The 21,715-nt window shown below is 36.3% G+C and overlaps 1 protein-coding gene across 1 annotated transcript in view; it reads left to right on the top strand.

The window, feature by feature from the left end:
- LOC127836394 (H/ACA ribonucleoprotein complex subunit DKC1-like) overlaps nt 1-21,715 on the top strand; it is a 33,710-nt gene that overhangs the window by 1,204 nt on the left and 10,791 nt on the right. The window contains exons 2-8 of the mRNA XM_052363004.1: nt 5,037-5,071; nt 7,354-7,440; nt 8,455-8,546; nt 10,442-10,691; nt 10,881-11,007; nt 12,598-12,728; nt 14,005-14,148. Of these exons, the coding sequence (XP_052218964.1) occupies nt 5,037-5,071; nt 7,354-7,440; nt 8,455-8,546; nt 10,442-10,691; nt 10,881-11,007; nt 12,598-12,728; nt 14,005-14,148 (866 nt within the window). The remainder of the gene's footprint in view (nt 1-5,036; nt 5,072-7,353; nt 7,441-8,454; nt 8,547-10,441; nt 10,692-10,880; nt 11,008-12,597; nt 12,729-14,004; nt 14,149-21,715) is intronic.

The following is a 21,715-nucleotide window of genomic DNA, read 5'->3' as shown; positions in this document are numbered from 1 at the left end:
AATCAAAACACGGTCTACCTTGTTATTTAAGACGACTTTAATGGTAAAAAATGGAACATTTAGTTATTTTAAATCTTCAACAACGGGGCAGAAACCCGAAGCTTTGAGCAGTCCACCTCCCAAAAAACTAAGAAAGATTATGATAAAAAATATGATCTAAGTAAACGCACCAGAACTTTTCAAGAAACTTGGCTCACAGATTTTCAATGGTTACCAGTTGATGATAATCAAATTGCTACCAGTAGCGGCACAGAGCCTCAGTCTGATGAGGTCGACATATTGGACTAGTTTAATTTGTTAAGATTACGATGTACTTATGTTCAACACATGTTTAAATAACACTAGCTTTGCAAGATTTAAAGTTTTAGAAAGTATTTATATTGTTTATAATATACTGCTATAATGAATGTACTATTGAAATACAACTATAAATAAAACTAGCAAATCAAACTTATTTTGGTATATTCCACATTGTTTTACATTAATCAATAAATGCGTTAATAATTTATATAAACATTAACGGACAAGTGTAGTTAAGCAACGGACAAGTTAAATTTCCTAAATGGTTGTCCGTGGACAAGTATAGTTTTTTGAGATTTCGCCACCCCTGTTGATACAGAATACACTGTTTCAAATTTAAACATAATGTCGGCGAGAAAAGTGTGTTGAAACATCGTCGTGTTTTTATCGGATGCATGCAAAGGATAACATCCGTAGGTTTCCATTCAGGTTAATTTAACATGGTTATGAAGTTTATTCATTTTTTTCCTCAATTTGTCTCGAACCACATCTGTAACTCTGTTTAGTGAAGCGCACAGATTCCGTGTGCAGTGATTTTTTTGCTGTTTTTTGTTACAGCCTGTGCCATTTGGATTGGGAAAATTAGCGCGTTAAACTTGAAATTGGGAAAAATAGCGCGATAAACCATGACATTGGGAAACATCAAAAATATGATAATAAGAACAGAATTAAAATTATTAAAGAATGTTTGACAACATTTTTATATTATAAAGTGCTTATTTAATGTGTTCTTACAATGAAGACAATGTTAAGTTAATATCCTTCCACATGCATATTGAACTTGCAATATTCTATAAAGATTCTTAAATATACCATTTAATCATAACCTCTTCAACAGTAAGAATTTAATTCAGTATTTTGAACCAGGTTTTCCGAAGGAAAAAACTGGTTATTAGATTGGCGAATGCGGGCGGGCTGGCTGGCTGGCGGGCGGGCGGAACAAGCTTGTCGGGTCCATAACTATGTCGTTCATTGTCATATTTTAAAATCATTTAGCACATTTGTTCACCATCATTGGACGGTGTGTCGCGCGAAATAATTACGTCGATATCTCCAAGGTCAAGGTCACACTTTGAGTTCAAAGGTCAAAATTGGCAATAAATGAGCTTGTCTGGGCCATAACTATGTCATTCATTGTGAGATTTTACAATTATTTGGCACATTTGTTCACCATCATGGGACGGTGTGTCGCACGAAAGAATCACGTCAATATCTCCAATGTCAAGGTCACCACAACTTAAAATTGATTTATTTTGAAACAAACTTACAAAGGGAGTTAATTTTGTTTGTTCATTTCAAAAGTTCAGTTTGAGTTGTCTCCCTTAATCAGATTTTTTTTCACAATGAAAACCTGGTGTTGTGACAATTTTGTCCCTTGTGTTAAATTAAATATCATATGGTGAAAACATTAACAAATATTTAAAAAAAAAACGCTTTAGTGGTCTTGCTATGTCAATGATGTATTAAATGGAGTTAAAATAATTTATTTCATTTCTTTACCTTTCAACTTGACATCCTCCATTCAATGCTATTTCAGTAAACTGTAAAGCGTGACAAACATAATAAAGCAGAATATGCATATGAATCTGATTATACACAGATCCACTAACATATAAATCATATCATGTTTGTCTCTTTCCATTTTCGAACGATACTCATCTTAAATGCATAAACTTTGTGAGTACCGGTAGACTAACTCCGATTTCCCCAACACTGATTTCCGTAATGCACATTCACTGTGAAGATTTCTAATAAATATTTGTTGTTTTTATCTCAAATGTTGTACTTTGCGTTAATGGACACACACAATAAATGATTCCGTAATAACCATATGATATCCGTTGTTAATTTGAACGTAATTTATCATTTTCACCACTCATCTCAAATTTCTCGTCTGCTTGCTGCCATCTTGGACGTGTGTAAAACACAGGCGTTTACAATCGGGATACATCGACTATTATCGTCGGTATCCTCCGCAATATAGAGAGAGATGTGGATAGCAACGTAAAAATTGTATTCGGCTAAATTAGCGAACAATACGTAAGTCAGTTGTCGTTCGGCGACGACTCGACAAGCTCAATTGGCACTCGTTCGAAATTATTGCTAAATAACACTGTAATCTTATTGGCTTTATTGGGAAAATTTTGTCTTTTTGGGGGAAATTTTAATCAAATTTTTGGTAAAAAACATCTTTTTTTTCAATTGCGAAGCAGCCGAATATCGGCTGTAATTTTGGGCAAAAAAAATCACTGGTGTGCTGAACTTCACCCATGTGTATGAAGGAGTGCATATGGACTCCCAGAGCCGCCATAGCAAAAATTATCAAAGGTTCTGGGAGTCCGTTTATATGGACTAATAATGGACCTGCGTAAACCCTGCTTATTATTTTTGCAAGTGCAACAGCAAATATTTTCTAATACATTTTTTATTGTTTTGAGCTGTTTACTCGAATGTTTGCAACAAATTGTTCGGAAACTGAAGAATATATTTTGTTATTTCAATTTAGGCTGATATGTCCTTACCACTAATAAATTTTTTGCATCCCAGGATATTCGCTTAAAATCACCAACATTATAATAATTATTAAATGCTTATTATGCCCCCCTTCGAAGAAGAGGGGGTATATTGCTTTGCACATGTCGGTCTGTCGGTCGGTCCGTCCACCAGGTGTTTTCCGAATGATAACTCAAGAACGCTTGGGGCTAGGATCATGAAATTTCATAGGTACATTGATCATGACTCGCAGATGACCCCTATTGATTTTGAGGTCACTAGGTCAAAGGTCAAGGTCACGGTGACCCCAAATAGTAAAATGGTTTCCAGATGATAACTCAAGAACGCTTAGGCCTAGGATCATGAAACTTGAAAGGTAGATTGATCATGACTTGCAGTTTACCCCTATTGATTTTCAGGTCACTAGGTCAAAGGTCAAGGTCACAGTGACCCGAAATAGTAAAATGGTTTCCGGTTGATAACTCGAGAACGCTTAGGCCTAGGATCATGAAACTTAATAGGAAGATTGATCATGACTCTCAGATGACCCCTATTGATTTTCAGGTCACTACAGGCCTTTTCCGCCCTATGCCACGGGTCCGAAATTCGGCCCCATTCCCAATGCAAATCTGGTTGTTTTTTTTCCCAATTCAAAAAAAAATTCCCAATTCAAAAAAAAAAAAAAATTTTTTTTTTTTTTTTTTCTCCTTAAAATATATAAGTGTATCCAGTGTAGAAAATAGAAAGTATTGCATAATTAAATTGCATAATTAAATTATCTGTTGCCTTGAATTGGTTTTAAAAACTGTAAAATATGTTAATGATTATTTAAGACTTTCCTTATTTTCCTCAAAATCCGGCGCTTCGCACGATTTTTTTCACCTCAAAAAAGGCCACCCTTTTCCCCAAATGCAGATTAAAAAACCTGCACTTATCACACATGTTCATAATATTTTGTAAAACTTTAATAATAAGTTATCCAAATAGTCGTTATTTACCAGTTAACGGCTTCTTTGAAATATAAGAAACACTATTTACATGCGATAATTTTTCCCAATTGAGCCAATTTTGCGATTAATTTTTTTCCCAAAATGGGGGTTTTCAAGACGTGAAAATCCCAAAATTCCAGTGTGGCGTTTTCCCAAAATGGAGCGGAAAAAGCCTGCACTAGGTCAAAGGTCAAGGTCACAGTGACCCGAAATAGTAAAATAGTTTCCGGATGATAACTCAAGAACGCTTATGCCTAGGATCATGAAACTTCGTAGGTAGATTGATAATGGCTGGCAGATGACCCCTATTGATTTTCAGGTCACTAGGTCAAAGGTCAAGGTCACGGTGACCCGAAATAGTAAAATGGTTTCCGGATGATAACTCAAGAACGCTTATGCCTAGGATCATGAAACTTCATATGTACATTGATCATGACTCCCAGATAACCCCTAATGATTTTCAGGTCACTTGGTCAAAGGTCAAGGTCATGGTAACCCGAAATAGTAAAATGGTTTCCGGATGATAACTCAAGAATGCTTATTCCTAGGATCATGAAACTTGATAGGTAGATTGATCATAACTCGCAGATGACCCCTATTGATTTTCAGGTCACTAGGTCAAAGGTCAAGGTCACGGTGACCCGAAATAGTAAAATGGTTTCCGGATGATAACTCAAGAACGCTTTTGGCTAGGATCATGAAACTTCATAGGTACATTGATCATGACTGGCAGATGACCCCTATGGATTTTCAGGTCACTAGGTCAAAGGTCAAGGTCACAGTGACAAAAAACATATTCACACAATGGCTGTCACTACAACGGAGAGCCCATATGGGGGGCATGCATGTTTTACAAACAGCCCTTGTTTCAATATAACAAGCATTTACCCATTCCTTAAATATGTGGTATTCCTAGTGTTTACTCAACAATTGTGCAGATATTTGTTGAAAATGATTGCCATTTGTTGCAGAATCTATAAGGATTGTTATTGTTCTTGTTTTCAGTACCATGGTCATTGAGTAAAACTCGGAAGATTTTGAGATAAAGTTCTGTTTTCGGTAATAAAGAACTGTGATTATATGAGTGTAATGCTGCAGCAGCTTTTAGGGTTTCCTTGTATATCGTTTTATATTGTTTCTATGTTAAGTCTATGAAAACACATTCATTTTCATCTCTTTAGGTTGTAACAAAAGAGCTGTTCATGATAATTGATGTGCCTAGTTGTAGCCATGGATACCTGTTTATGTTTGCAGGACACAAGAAAAAGAATAAAGATGTGGATGTTGCTGTAAGTACTTGAACTGTTTAGCAGATATAATCAGGGCACCAGGGCCCTCACACTACTTTGGGGGAAGGGGTCCGCAGCACTTAGGAGGGGGAATTTTCGCGGCGTTTCCCTTTTTTGGGGATTTTAACCAGGTTTTCCGAAGGAAAAAACTGGTTATTAGATTGGCGAATGCGGGCGGGCTGGCTGGCGGGCGGGCGGAACAAGCTTGTCCGGGCCATAACTATGTCGTTCATTGTCAGATTTTAAAATCATTTGGCACATTTGTTCACCATCATTCAGGGTTCGACATTCACTTTTTTTACAGCAAGACCGTCGGACCAGCTCCTCTTAAAATGTACTAGCCCGAACCTGATGTCTACTAGACCATAAATGACACAGCAAATGAACACAATTGTGTCATGTAACTGTTACAGTTTAATCAGGATTTATCAGTTAATTATCAGTGAACACCAGATTTTTTTATGCATAGAGTAAAACAATAAAATAACCCTTTTTTTGCTTTTCTTCGTCAAATTCAAGCCATGGGAACTGACTCGATTTTCCATCTAGGATAAAATTGACGTTTTCACGTTTCTTCATATTTATGTTTTGTGTCAGTTAAGTGTCGGACTCTTTTTTATAAACTGATTTGTCGGACAAAAATTTGAACTTGAACAAAGCCATTCTTTAAATTACATTATCTTGTCTGCTACGCAAAAATGTTTTCATTGACGATACCGATTTTCGATAGAAGTCGTAAAATCATGCTCTACAGTTTTACGACACTGCAGAAAATCATTAATATTCATGACAACTTGACCAATTGAAACAAGCAATTTCTGCAGGAAGCTCTCCTTTGCGTCTAAAAATAGCGATGAATCATGTGAATGCTCCGCGTTTATTTAAATATACTAGTTTTGTTTTAATGTAAATACAAGAGTAATTTTACACATTAAAAGTACAGGTTTTCACAGCAGTTATTTATAGTTTTATGAATCAGTATAGATTTTTATTTTATTTATATACGACCAGTCGGACAAGCTAGCCCGCAGTTTTACTAGCCCGACCATCGATCTTACTAGACAATGTCTGTCGGACGTGCCTTAGTGTCGAACCCTGTCATTGGACAGTGTGTCGCGCGAAATAATTACGTCGATATCTCCAAGGTCAAGGTCACACTTTGAGTTCAAAGGTCAAAAATGGCCATAAATGAGCTTGTCCTGGCCATAACTATGTCATTCATTGTGAGATTTTAAAATCATTTGGCACATTTGTTCACCATCATGGGACGGTGTGTCGCGCGAAATAATTACGTCGATATCTCCAAGGTCAAGGTCACACTTTGAGTTCAAAGGTCAAAAATGGCCATAAATGAGCTTGTCCTGGCCATAACTATGTCATTCATTGTGAGATTTTAAAATCATTTGGCACATTTGTTCACCATCATGGGACGGTGTGTCGCACGAAAGAATCACGTCAATATCTCCAATGTCAAGGTCGCCACGACTAAAAATAGATTTTTTTTTTAAACAAACTTACAAAGGGGGTTAATTTTGTTTGTTCATTTCAAAAGTTCAGTTTGAGTTTTCTCCCTTTATCAGATTTTTTTTCACAATGAAAACCTGGTTTTGTGACAATTTTGTCCCTTGTTTTTACTTACTCTCTCATTATTTCATTTGTACATGTTTGCACTATATCCATTACATTTTTCATAATTTAGTATGTTTGAAAAGATTAAATTGAAATAGAATTGAGATATAATAATCATGACACACATCTTTCTATTAAAAAAAAAAAATTAAAAAAATGTTTTGTTTTTTTTTTGGGGGGGGGGGGGGAATTTTTCCCCCCAAAAGGGGAAAAAAGTATACTTTTCAGGTGGGGGACTGCCACCGAAATTCGGCGGCAGATTTGATAGATTGAGGGCCTTGCACAAACATTCCACTTGTTCGCTTGTCATGAGTCCTTCCTGTTCCAGGACTTGCTGATATACATTGACTAATAGATATAACTTGCATATTAAATCAAACAAAACATGACAAATACAACAACCAATGAGTAAAAAGTAGGACCCTAGATCTTCAGGACAGAAATAGCCGAGGTTTAATATAATTTCTGCAAGTGGTTGTCCTAGTGTTTAGTAAAAGTTTAATTTATAAAACTTTTTGTTATTGTTCAATGGTTATGTCAAATTTCTTGTGTCAGCAAAATTTGTAAAATTTCAAAGTAATACAACAAAGGCTTTTGTAGTTGTGTAATGATAAGCTTTATTTTCACATTAATGAAATGTTCTTTATTACCAGGAAACTCAACACACGGGTGACTTTCTGATAAAGCCGTCTTCAGACGTACACAAACTAGACACATCACAATGGCCACTTTTGTTAAAGGTAAGTCAGTGTTTTTTTTCGTTCAAATTTGGGTCCGTAAGGGGACCCATTCATTCCCAGTACGGCAATAGAAAAAAGTATATATTTTTCCCAAATGGGACCATAAAATTCCCAATTGAAGGTTTCCCCCCAAAAAAATTTTTTAAGAGAGTCTAAGCATGTCAAATTATTTCCAAATCTAGCTCTATAAGTTGAACCTTAGAAAATATAATTTTGTGATCACTTTTATTATGAATTTTTAAGTATTTATAAGCATAAAATAAACAATATAAATTCCCAATTTTAGGCAAAAGTATGCAATATTTCCCAATCCAAGGGGACCTGGCCCCATTCCCCAAATGGTGAAAAAAAAACACTGTTAGTGCATATTGTATGTGCAGTGTTATAACAATTGCTATTGAACAATATGAACTATTCCGAATAATATCTTGTTTATCTAAAACTTTTAATTTGGATTAAATTATCAAAATAAAACAAAAGTGAATTTGAAAAATGTGATTATATGAATTGGTGTCAGTACTACAAGGTTTTGCGTTGTAAATCAACAAGTTGATTAACAGTTTCTTTCACTTGGAATGCGAGTTGTCTATGCAACAAAATCTTGTACAACCATTACAGCGATGCGGGGATCGATAAACCTCAATTTTCATTTTACTTAATATTTTTATGAGCCATCTAATAAGTTGAGACTATCATTTTAATCAACTTTTTAAAGGAAAAAATCTCCACTTATGACTGCATTTGTACAGTATTTTGATCCAGAATTTGTTGTCGAGGAATGTTAGTTGCACAACATTATTGAGTTGAAAATGACAAAAATGCTGTCATTTGAATGAGTATACCCTATGGTGAAATGGCTAAATTCATTCTGAAGATGTGTGCCATTATATTATGATCTTGAGTTTTTCACTAGTTTGGAGATGTACCATGGATACTGTCAACTTATTTTATTTAATTATGTTAGTAGCCTAACAGTTCATAATGTGATACATTTGTACATAAATGGTCTTGTAGAACTTTGACAAGCTGAATGTGAAGACAGGAAAGTACACACCCATACCATGTGGATGTTCACCACTCAAGCGGCCTATTGGAGAATATATCAAGTGGGTACACATGGTTGAGTGACTCATTAAAGGGTCTTTTTAGCTCACCTGATTGCTCAGGTGAGCTTTTGTGACCGGTTTTTGTCCGCCGTACGTCCGTCCGTTAACATTTGTTCTATAACACTCCAGAGGCCACATTTATTTTTCGATTTTCATGAAACTTGGTCAGAAGCTTCGTCCCAATGAAATCTCGGGCAAGTTCGAAACCGGTTCGTGCCGGGTCAAAAACTAGGTCACTAGGTCAAAAAAAAGAAAAACTTGCAAACACTGTAGAAGTCACATTTCATGCCCAATCTTAATGTAACTATGTCAAAATATTTGTCTTAATGATATGTTGGTTGAGTTCAAAAGTGGTTCCGGTCCGTTGAAAAACATGGCCGCCAGTGGGCGTGGCAGTTTTCCTTATTTGGCTAAATAGAAACCTTGTAAACACTCTGGAAGTCACAATTTTTGCCCAATCATCATGAAAGTTGGTCAAAACATTGGTTTTATTGATTTCTCTGACAAGTTCGAAAATGGTCCAGAAGGATGAAAAAACGTGGCCGCCAGTGGGCGGGGCATTTTTTTCTATATGTATAAAGTGGAAACATGTCAACACTCTTAGAAGTCACATTTTTTGCCCAATTCTCATGACATTTGGTCAGAACATTTGTTTCCTTGATACAAGAGTTGAGTTGGAAAATGGTTCCGGTCAGTTGAATAACATGGCTGCCGGGGGGGGGGGGGGCAGTTTTCTTATATTTATGTAGTAAAAAAAAGCTTGTGAACACTCTAGAAGTCACTTTTTTTGCCCAATCATTATGAAACTTGGTGAATAGATTTGTTTTATATATATCTCAGATGAGTTTGCAAATGGTCCCGATGGGTTAATAAACATGGCTGCCAGGGGGTTGGGGCAGTTTTCCTTATGTGACTATATAGAGAGAAACCTTGATATCGAACACTATAGAAGTCACATTTTTTGCCTAATCATCGTGAAACTTAGTCAATACATTGGTTTTACTGATTTCTTGGACAAGTTGGAAAATGGCTCAGATCGGTGAAACACACTTTTTAGCTCACCTGATTGCTCAGGTGAGGTTTTAGGATTGGTCTTTGTCCGCTGTCCGTCCGTCCACATTTGGTTTGTAAACACTCTAGCATTCACATTTCCCAAGCATTCTTTATCAAAGTTGCTGAAAGATCTCAGTCAAGTTTGATGATGAGCAAAATCACATAATTAATGCCATAATTATTGCCCTTAGATTGTCCAAATTTTCATTATATTATACAAAATCCCTGTAAGCAAAGTTTGATATTTGGGGGGTCAACTCAAAATATAGGTCACCATTTCAAATTAAAAAAAAACAAAAACACTCCCTACGTCAGAGTTTTGGTTCAATAATGATGAAACTTGACCAGGATGTTTGTCTGGTAAATATCTAGGTCATGTTTGACATTAGGTAAAGATTGAATGAACCGACTCCTCTCAGGTGAGTGAACTAGGGCCATCTTGGCCCTCTTGTTAAATAAATCAAGGGTGTAAAACGGTGCTAAAAGCCTTACTTGCATGTTTGACGCTCTTAATTAGTAAATTACAGTTTCATGCATCAAGTATATTAATTGAAGTATTCTTATTCTTCTTTCCACTGCAACATTTTTTCCAAATAAATTGTGTACATCGAAACGTTCAAACATTTTTACATTTAGATGGAAAATAGATGGTACACAGCTTAATCACCTGACTTTTGGACGCAAGCCCTGTTACAAAATACTAGCGCTGACTGGCATTAAAATTGGATCACATGATTTTTCATGGGTCATTGTCTGAAAGACTTAATTCTTAAAGTTTTTTGTGCAGACTCTCAATAAACATGGTGATAAAACATTTTCACTAAAACGATATTCCTGTACAGGTGTGGTTTCTTAAACCTGGACAAGCCAGCCAACCCCTCATCACACGAGGTGGTCGCCTGGGTGAAGAGAATCCTCCGTGTCGATAAGACTGGGCACAGCGGTACGCTGGACCCCAAGGTCACGGGATGTCTGATTGTCTGTATAGAGAAGGCCACGAGGCTCGTTAAGTCCCAACAGGGCGCGGGGAAGGAGTACGTGTGCATATTCAGGCTACATAGCATTGTGGAGGACCAGAAAAAAGTCGTGCAGGTATGAGCAGGCAGCAAACTAAACTAAAACTTACATGTTTTGCAAAATTATATTGGTTGGAAGTAGACATTATACTACAATATTACTTAAATTAATCACCTATTAATGCGGAGCAAAACTTGCAGAGGCCAGAAAGATCAACCTTCCAGTACTCAAAGGTCAATGAAAGCCTCATGTGTTATGTTGTAGAACCTGGAGATGCTGCAGGGTGCTCTATTCCAGCGACCTCCGCTGATATCTGCAGTGAAGAGGCAGCTGCGTATACGTACAGTGTACGAGTGTAAACTGCTCGAGTATGACAAGGACAATGCCATGGGTAAGCTGCCATGAAATTATTTTTTCTGTGAACAATTTTATTTTCACCATTTGGTGTTCCATGCATGCATGTTATTTACATAGCAGGTCAAAAACATGTACTTGTATAGTTTATATAAACATTGTTTATATAGCACAAGTGAAGTATTTAAAATCATTTCATGTACTTTGTATTGGATATTTCTAATGTCACTATTTTCACTACCATCAGGCATAAGTATACAATGTTATTAATTCACAAGCTTATATCACAGCACTCCAGTCAATGCTGATAGACCATCAGCTACATTACCAGTGCATTGTCTGCATTTTGTTTTGCACATGTTACTCACAAATCTTCACAACATTTATAATGGACAAGGTTGCACTCAGAGTAGGCACATGAAAATTATAGATAAACCTCGGTTGGAGAAAATTTGTATGTAATTCTGATTAGGAATTTGTGTTAAAACATGAGCTTTTTTTGTTTTTTTTTTAATTTTAACATGGGATTTTAGTTACATTTTAACTTGAGAAAATGTGTACAGACTTTTTCCGCCCTATGCCACGGGTCCGAAATTCGGCCCCATTCCCAATGCAAATCTGGTTGTTTTTTTCCCAATTGAAAAAAAATTCCCAATTCCCCCCCCCCCCCCCCAAAAAAAAAAAAAAATATTTTATTTTTTTAAACCTTTAAATATACAAGTTAACCTGATCCCAGTGTAGAAAATAGAAAAATATTGCATAATTAAATTATCTGTTGCCTTGAATTTGTTTTAAAAACAGTAATATATGTTAAATTGATTATTTAAGACTTTCATTATTTTCTCCAAAATCCGGCCTTTCACGCGTTTTTTTTTCACCTCAAAACAGGCTAGGCCCTTTCCCCAAAATCAGATAAAAAAAACCTGCACTTATCACATATGCTCATAATATTTTGTAAAATTTTAATAATATGTTATCAAAATAGTCGTTATTTACCAGTTAACGGCTTTTTTGAAATATAAGAAACACAATTTACATGCGATTATTTTTCCCAATTGAGCCAGTTTTGCGATTACTTTTTTTCCCAAAATGGGGTTTTTCACAACGCGAAATTCCTAAATTTCCAGTGTGGCATTTTCCCAAAATGGAGCGGAAAAGGCCTGGTGTATGAATATCTGATTTGAAACATAAACCTGGTGTGAATGAAAAATTAATGTCTGTGTGTAGACATTCCTTTACAAGTGGAAAACCTTGTCATGTCACATCTGGTTGGCCAAAACTTGTCACATCACATCTGGTTGGCCAAAACTTGTCACGTCACATCTGGTTGGCCAAAACTTGTGACATCACATCTGGTTGGCCAAAACTTATAACGTCACATATGGTTGGCCAAAACTTGTAACATCACATCTGGTTTGCCAAAACTTGTCATATCACATCTGGTTGGCCAAAACTTGTCACATCAAATCTGGTTGGCCAAAACTTGTAACATCACATCTGGTTGGCCAAAACTTGTCATGTCACATCTGGTTGGCCAAAACTTGTCACGTCACATCTGATTGGCCAAAACTTTTCACGTCACATCTGGTTGGCCAAAACTTGTCACGTCCCATGTCGTTCGCCGCAGGTGTGTTCTGGGTGAGCTGTGAGGCAGGCACGTACATACGTACCATGTGTGTCCACCTCGGCCTCCTGCTGGGGGTTGGAGGTCAGATGCAGGAGCTACGTCGTGTGCGCTCTGGTATACAGAGCGAGAAGGTGCGTCATGATATGAGACTCACTCTGGGAAAACTGGGCTTAATGCATGTGCTGGAAGTGTTGTCCCAGATAAGCCTGTGCATTTCACACAGGCTACTCAGGGATGACACTATTCCTTAACTGATTTTTGGTAACAAGAGACTTCCTTTTAACAAAAATTATCACACAAGCGGAAAGTCTCCTCCATGATTAGCCAGTGCGGAATTCATTGGCTAAGCTGGGTTTTACACACATGTATTTAGCACAGATTTCCCAGAACAAGGCTCATGTTATATCTGTGTGTGTTCAGTGATGTTTGTTGTATTGTTGTTAGGTTGTAATGCATTAGTTCGCTTGATGGAGACCTTCATTTGTGTGATTTTCATTATGATTTTGAATGTGTATCTTGTTCTGTTGACTTCATTTATGAATTAACACTGTGAATGCATGTATTTTAGTGTAACTGTTAGGGTAGATTGTATATTTCCCCTAATTATCTCTTATAGGATTTTAATTATGTCAAGGTTACTTTAGCTTAGTATATCTACATTATTTGTTGGAAATTCTGTATGTCATATTATTTTTTAAGTATTACTATACTATATGTTACCATAAACAATTGTTTCGTTGTCAATGGATTTTTCATTTGGCAATTTTTTCACGCTTTTATTTATCAGCCTCACTTTGCTGTGTGCACACTCTGTTCAAGCTTCCTGCCAGTGTTGGCTGGTTGCCTGGTAATGTGTTGCTATAGTAACATCCCTGGCATCATGTGTTCAGAACAATCATCTGAAGGCAGACATGTTTGGGGACATTTATCTTTCAGCATAACAATTAATGTATACAGTCCTAAACATATTTGGATCTTCTAAACAATTGTAACGGGCATGTTTTCTAACCTTTGATTTTATGAAGAAATTATATTTACTTAAAAAGATGTACTAAGTATTTCACAAAGGTAATTCCATTATAACAGTAATTTATTTGGATTGTTGCACCTATAGTACTTTTTTCATGTACAAAACCTCTTATATTCGTCATAAGTTACAATGTTTTAAATTCTAAATTTTTAAATGTCAATGCTTAGTTAATTTAGGGGAGCTACAATTAAATGTATAAAACATATGAGCCTTGCTTTGGGGAAACGTGTTTTGATGAATGTGCATTAAGTGTCATCCAAGATAAGTATGTGCAGTCTGCACAGGCTTATACGGGACAACATATATGCACATGAATTAAGCCAAGTTTTCCCATGGCAAGGCTCATATCCGAATGTTTGTGTTGCCATTGACCACAGGAGGGCATGGTAACGCTGCATGACGTGATGGACGCTCAGTGGGTGTATGACAACCAGCGAGACGAGAGCTACCTCAGACGCGTGATCAAGCCTCTTGAGGCTCTCCTCACTGGTCACAAGCGAATCGTCATCAAGGACTCGGCTGTGAGTAGTTCTTAAATAATTCAAATTTTTCAATTACTGTGTGCAAGGCTTTTTTTCCTTCTTTAGCAAGGGCATTATAAAGCCCCCTATTCCGAAGAGAAAGGCCCCTTGTCCAAAGACAATTTTTAGCTCATCTATTTTTTGAAAAAAAATTATGAGCTATTGTCATCACCTTGGCGTCGGCGTCGGCGTCTGGTTAAGTTTTGCGTTTAGGTCCACTTTTCTCAGAAAGTATCAATGCTATTGCATTCAAACTTGGTACACTTACTTACTATCATGAGGGGACTGGGCACGCAAAGTTAGATAACTCTGGCGTGCATTTTGACTGAATTATGTGCCCTTTTTATACTTAGAAAATTGAAAATTTTGGTTAAGTTTTGCGTTTAGGTCCACTTTTTTCAGAAAGTATCAATGCTATTGCATTCAAACTTGGTACACTTACTTACTATCATGAGGGGACTGGGCACGCAAAGTTAGATAACTCTGGCGTGCATTTTGACAGAATTATGTGCCCTTTTTATACTTAGAAAATTGAAAATTTTGGTTAAGTTTTGTGTTAAGGTCCATTTTATTCCTTAAGTATCAAAGCTATTGCTTTCATACTTGCAACACTTACTAACTACCGTAAGGGGACTGTGCAGGCAAAGTTATGTAACTCTGACTGGCATTTGGACGGAATTATGGGCCCTTTATACTTAGAAAATTGAAAATTTGGTTAAGTTTTGTGTTTTGGTCCACTTTACCCCTAAAGTATCATAGATATTGCTATCATACTTGGAACACTCGCAAACTATCTTAAGGGTACAGTAAAAGGACAAGTTGCATAACTCTGGATGTCATTTTTACGGAATTATGGCCCTTTTTTGACTTAGTAACTTTGAATATATGGTTAAATTTTGTGTTTCGATCCACTTTACTTCTTAAGTATCAAGGCTATTGCTTTCAAACTTCAAATACTTTCATGCTATCATGAGGTTACTGTACCTGGCAAGTTGAATTTTACCTTGACCTTTGAATGACCTTGACTCTCAAGGTCAAATTATTAAATTTCTCTAAAATTGCCATAACTTCTTTATTTATGATTAGATTTGATTGACACTTTGACAAAACTACTCTTACCTGACATACCACAATAGACTCCACCCAAACCATCGCCCGTGCCCCCCCAACCCCCCCCCCCCCCCTATTTTTTTTTTTTTTTTTTTTTTTAAGATCATCTCACAAATGACCACCACACCCTCACACTATACCCCCAACCCCACCCCCTCCCCAATTTTTTTTTTAAACGGTTAAAAAACAAAACTATTTATATTGATTATTTTATGTTTGAAATACCGTCCAACCATCACACCCAAGAATCCCCCCCAAAACCCCCCCCCCCCCCCCCCCACCCGAATCCCCCCCGCTATTTATTTTTTTTTTTTTTTTTTTTTTTTAAGATCATTTCACAAATTACCACCACACCCTCACACTATACCCCCCCACCTCACCCCCCCCCCATTTTTTTTTATGAAACGGTTAAAAAACACAAATATTTATTTTTATTATTTTATGTTTGAAATACCGTCCAACCATCGCACCCAAGAATCCCCCCCCCCACCCACCCCCACCCCCCCGATTTTTTTTTTTCCTTTTTTTCGCATTTTTGGAAGAAAATGTAATAAATGTCCACACCCCCACACAATGCACCGCTCTTCACTCCACCCCTCCCTCCTTTGTGATTGAAAATGAGAGTCCCTTCACCTTTAAAAAGAAAATAGATGAGCGGTCTGCACCCGCAAGGCGGTGCTCTTGTTTAAAATGGTGCAATTTGTTCCACAAAATTTAAGCTTACTTTGCAAAAAAAATCCCCTCTAAATTGCGTTGATAATATTTTTACCAAAATGGAAGGCAAGGCCATTTCCCCAAATCAAGGAAAAAAGCCCCGTTGTGAACATGGATAGATTGATGACACGAAGCGTTTCATCATCAAGGGCTCAGCTGTGATTTTTTCTTTACCATTTACTGCTCAGATACATATTTTGAAGCGTTTTTATTCCCGCAGAAAATAGAAATAAATAAAATACCTAACTTTCTAGATTTAAGATTTGAATGCTTGATTTCCAAGCCTAAATTACTGATTAGCAGCGCACAGCTTAAAATCAGAACAGACTGTGAGTTGCTGGCATGCTGTTCTGGTTTTATGATGGTTGTACATAGCCATTTTCACTTTGCTTCTAAGCGAGGAAGGGTTTAATGACTCGGTGACTGAACTGGGCATGCTAGATCAGTTGGTAGAGCGCTGTAGTACTAATCTGACCATGGGTTTGATTCCCGATCCAGCCACATCACTTGTAGGGAATTCGGTAAGATCAGTAGGGCAGGTAAATTACCAGAATATTTAACATCACCTGTCTACAATTTGTAGCTTTACAGAATTAGAGATCAATTTGGTAGCTAGAACCCTTTTAACACTTTTTAGCTTCATTCCTAGTAGAAGTTGTTGCTCCTGCTTAGGAAATTCGCAGCGATTCAAGTCCCAGATAAAGAGCAAATGTTAATACAAAATAAACGTTAATCACTTTTTTGCTGATATGGCTGGAAAGTGAGCGGTATTTAAACAATTTATACAAGAAATAAAGGGTATAAAACTGCAAAAAAACAAACAAACAACCTTTCTCGGCATGGACGTTTCTGTCATGTTTGTCACATGAATACCCCCTCTGTCAAAGCTCTTGAAGCATTTACAGTGACCTTAACTGGTTCTTCAAAGAAGGAACAATAACATTGGAGTAGTGTATGTCATTGTTTTGATTTTAATTGAGTAAATGCATCATTGAGTAAATGCATGCATCATCAACAGGTTGGTCCTCAGAATTGGTGATCAATTTGGTAAATGTTGCTAGAGTAATCTCCCTTTAAAATATGTCTTAGTTCATTTGCCAAGGCAATTATGTTGATGGGATACACAGTGTTATGTCAATTATATATTAGATTCAATTTGTTAATGGTAATTATCTGGCATCGATATATAAAACTATGCTCTACTAAAGTAAAATAAACAGGTCATGTGTCCTTGAGTTTTAAGAATATTCATTGCTTGCACCATCAACAGGTTGATTCCCATTTGTTGGATATTGATTTGGTAGCTGGTGCAACAGTAATCTCCCTTTTTAAAGAGGCCTCAGCATTGTTGCTAAGGCAACCTTGTCGGAGGGAAACATCCTTTACAAGAGTGTTAAAAGTATTTTAACACTTTTGTCAGCCTGATTGATAGTAGGTTTGTCATAGGGCGACATTTGAGATGATAGGTTTATTTAGACTAGGAGAATGTTCTAATCTCAGGGGTCAAAATCATAGGTCTGTGACCATGAAACAATATGATTTTTCTAAACAGAGAAGAAAAAAACATTGATTAGATTTTTGCACCTTTGTGTGTGATATTTGAGATCAGTGGTGATTTGTGATAGGTGGTATAGTATATGATTGGTGATTCCAAGATTGATAGTAAGTTCCAAGCTCATCAAGCATTTACTGGTTCTTCAAAACAGAAAAAAATTTGTGTCATAAACGTACCTCAATGTTTTCATAATAATTGAGTTAATGGTTTGTTTGCATCATCAACAGGTTGGTCCTCAGAATTGGTGATCAATATGGTAAATGTAGCTAAAGTAATCTCCCTTTGAAATATGTCTTGGTTCATTTTCCAATGCAATTATGTTGAAGTGATACACAATGTTATGTCAATTAAATATAAGATGCAATTTTGTTAATGGTAATAATCTTGCATCCCTATATAAAACTATGCTCTATTTAATTAAAATAAACATTTCATATGGCCTTGAGTTATAAGAATAAATATTTCTTGTACCGTCAACAGGTTGATTCCCATTTGTTGGATATTGATTTGGTAGCTGGTGCAACAGTAATCTCCCTTTTTAAAGCGGCCTCGGCATTGTTGCTTAGGCAACCTTGTCGGAGGGAAACATCATTTGAATGAGTGTTCCAAGATGGTGGTGTATTCGATGGTAGAGTTTTGCAGCCTGAAGGAATTCTACCTTGAATTTGTTTTGTTACAGGCCAGTGAAATTATTGTAGAAGGTCCTGTTAAACTTACCAGAATACTGGCAGCCCCTATTTAGTAGCCAATGAGTTTGGGCGAGTAATTATTGAAACATTGTAAGCCCTTTTGTAAAATTATTGTATTTGTATAATCTTAATAACTAAAATAATGGTTTGTATGCATCATCAACAGGTTGGTCCTCAGAATTGGTGATCAATTTGGTAAATGTTGCTAGAGTAATCTCCCTTTGAAATATGTCTTGGTTCATTTTCCAATGCAATTAGGTTGAAGGGATACACAATGTTTTGTCAATTAAATATAAGATGCAATTTTGTTAATGGTAATAATCTTGCATCCCTATATAAAACTATGCTCTATTTAATTAAAATAAACATTTCATATGGCCTTGAGTTATAAGAATAAGTATTTCTTGCACCATCAACAGGTTGATTCCCATTTGTTGGATATTGATTTGGTAGCTGGTGCAAGAGTAATCTCCCTTTCAGATGCGGCCATAGCATTGTTGCTATGACACTATGTCGGAGGGAAACATTATTTAAATGAGAGTGTTCCTACATAGTTATAAGAATATTACTTGCTTGCACCATCAACAGGTTGATTCCTATTTGTTGGATATTGATTTGGTAGCTGGTGCAACAGTAATTCCCTTTTTAAAGCGGCCTCAGCATTGTTGCTTAGGCAACCTTGTCGGAGGGAAACATCGTTTGAATGAGTTTTCCAAGATAGTGCTGTCTTCAATGGAAGAGTTTTGCAGCCTAAAGGGATTCTTCCTAGAAGTTGTTTTGTTACAAGCCAGTGAAATTATTGTAGAAGGTCCTGTAAAACTGACCAGAATACTGGCGGCCCCTATTTAGTAGCCAATGAGTTTGGGCGAGTAATAATTGAAACATTATGAGCCCTTTTGTAAAATAATTGTATAATCTTAATAACTAAAATAATGGTTTGTATGCATCATCAACAGGTTGGTCCTCAGAATTGGTGATCAATTTGGTAAATGTTGCTAGAGTAATCCCCCTTTGAAATATGTCTTGGTTCATTTGCCAAGGCACTAAGATGAAGGGATACACAATGTTATGTCAATTAAATATAAGATGCAATTTTGTTAATGGTAGTAATCTTACATCCCTATATAAAACTATGCTCTATTTAATTAAAATAAACATTTTAGATAGCCTTGAGTTATAAGAATCAGTATTTCTTGCACCATCAACAGGTTGATTCCCATTTGTTCGATATTGATTTGGTAGCTGGCACAAGAGTAATCTCCCTTTTAGATGCCACCCCAGCATTGTTGCTATGGCACTTTTGTCGGAGGGAAACCTCATTTAAATGAAAGTGTTCCTACATAGTTATAAGAATATTACTTGCTTGCACCATCAACAGGTTGATTCCCATTTGTTGGATATTGATTTGGTAGCTGGTGCAACAGTAATCTCCCTTTTTAAAGCGGCCTCAGCATTGTTGCTAAGGCAACCTTGTCGGAGGGAAACATCATTTGGATGAGTGTTCCAAGATAGTGCTGTACTGGATGGTAGAGTTTTGCAGCCTGAAGGAATTCTACCAAGAAGTTGTTTTGTTTCAAGCCAGTGAAATTATTGTAGAAGGTCCTGTTAAACTTACCAGAATACTGGCGGCCCCTATTTAGTAGCCACTGAGTTTGGGCGAGTAATAATTGAAACATTATGAGCCCTTTTGTAAAATTATTGTATTTGTATAATGGTTTGTATGCATCATCAACAGGTTGGTCCTCATAATTGGTGATTAATTTGGTAAATGCTGCTAGAGTAATCTCCCTTTGAAATATGTCTTGGTTCATTTGCCAAAGCAATTATGTTAAAGGGATACACAATGTTATGCCAGTTTAATATTAGATGCAATTCTGTCAATGGTAATATTTTGGCATCCATATATAAAACTATGCTTCTATATTAAAGTAAAAAAAAGATTTCATATGGCCTTGAGTTATTGGAATAAAGCAGCAACCTAACGAAATTTAGCCCCCATAATAATTTGTTCAATTAAATGTCACAGGGTTCCCAGCCAACCTGAAAATCAGGGAAAACCTTGAAAAAGACTTACCTTTTTCCAGTCAGGGAAAAGTCAGGGAATTTGAGGAAAATTCCTTAAATCAGGGAAAAATCAGGGAATTTTTGTTTGGTCAGACTTTTCCAACTTGTGTCGAAAAGTCAATATTTTTAAAACAGCAATAATTCATCTGTTTGGCTATGGTGGTTTTGTAGTATACATGTAGCTTAGTGTACTACATGTATTAGTAAATACCTTCTTCTTTCTCTCTATGTATATAGCAGCTGTGATGCACCTATATATTTTTATTGAGGGTGTTTAACCCATTTACGCCTAGTGGATTCTCCCATCCTTCTAAATTGGCTGAATTTATTTCCAAAATTAGGGATGTCTAGTATATTTATTTCTATATTTAGAATTTTTCTTACAGAAATTCCTTTAAGCAAACAGCATGGATCCCTGATGAGAAGCCACATCATGTGGCGTATCATCTGGGTCTACGCTGTTCGCCAGAGCCTTTTTTCTAGACGCTAGGCATAAATGGGTTAAAACAAGAAATAGGTTGAAATTATGATCCTGGAATTTTTATTTTCCATCAGGGAAAAATCGGGAACAAATCAGGGAATTTTATTTATACCAAAAGCTGTGAACTCTGCTGTCATCAATAGATGCAGTGTTGTTCCCAATGGATAAAAGTATCTTATTTTTCCCAAGTGGGACCTAAAATTTCCCAATTGAAGGTTTCAAAAAAATAAATAAAATTAGATCAACATTTGTCATCTGGGTCTACGCTGTTTGCCAGAGCCTTTTTTCTAGACGCTAGGCATAAATGGGTTAAAACAAGAAATAGGTTGAAATTATGATCCTGGAATTTTTATTTTCCATCAGGGAAAAATCGGGAACAAATCAGGGAATTTTATTTATACCAAAAGCTGGGAACCCTGCTGTCATCAATAGATGCAGTGTTGTTCCCAATGGATAAAAGTATCTTATTTTTCCCAAGTGGGACCTAAAATTTCCCAATTGAAGGTTTCAAAAAAATAAATAAAATTAGATCAACATTTGTCATCTGGGTCTACGCTGTTTGCCAGAGCCTTTTTTCTAGACGCTAGGCATAAATGGGTTAAAACAAGAAATAGGTTGAAATTATGATCCTGGAATTTTTATTTTTCATCAGGGAAAAATCGGGAACAATTCAGGGAATTTTATTTATACCAAAAGCTGGGAACCCTGCTGTCATCAATAGATGCAGTGTTGTTCCCAATGGATAAAAGTATCTTATTTTTCCCAAGTGGGACCTAAAATTTCCCAATTGAAGGTTTCAAAAAAAAAAAAAAAAATTAGATCAACATTTGCAGGTAGTTAATCTCCCATCCAGCTCTACAAGTTACACTTTATTAAATTAAATAGTTAAAACACTAGAATTTTCACTTTTAATGCATTTGTTAGCAAAATAACAATAACACGAATTTCCCAATT

This window comes from Dreissena polymorpha, chromosome 6 (genome assembly GCF_020536995.1).
Source record: "Dreissena polymorpha isolate Duluth1 chromosome 6, UMN_Dpol_1.0, whole genome shotgun sequence".
Classification (NCBI taxonomy): Eukaryota; Metazoa; Mollusca; class Bivalvia; order Myida; family Dreissenidae; genus Dreissena; species Dreissena polymorpha.
Note: the sequence above shows the minus strand (reverse complement) of the source record. Positions and strands in the feature narration are given on the sequence as shown.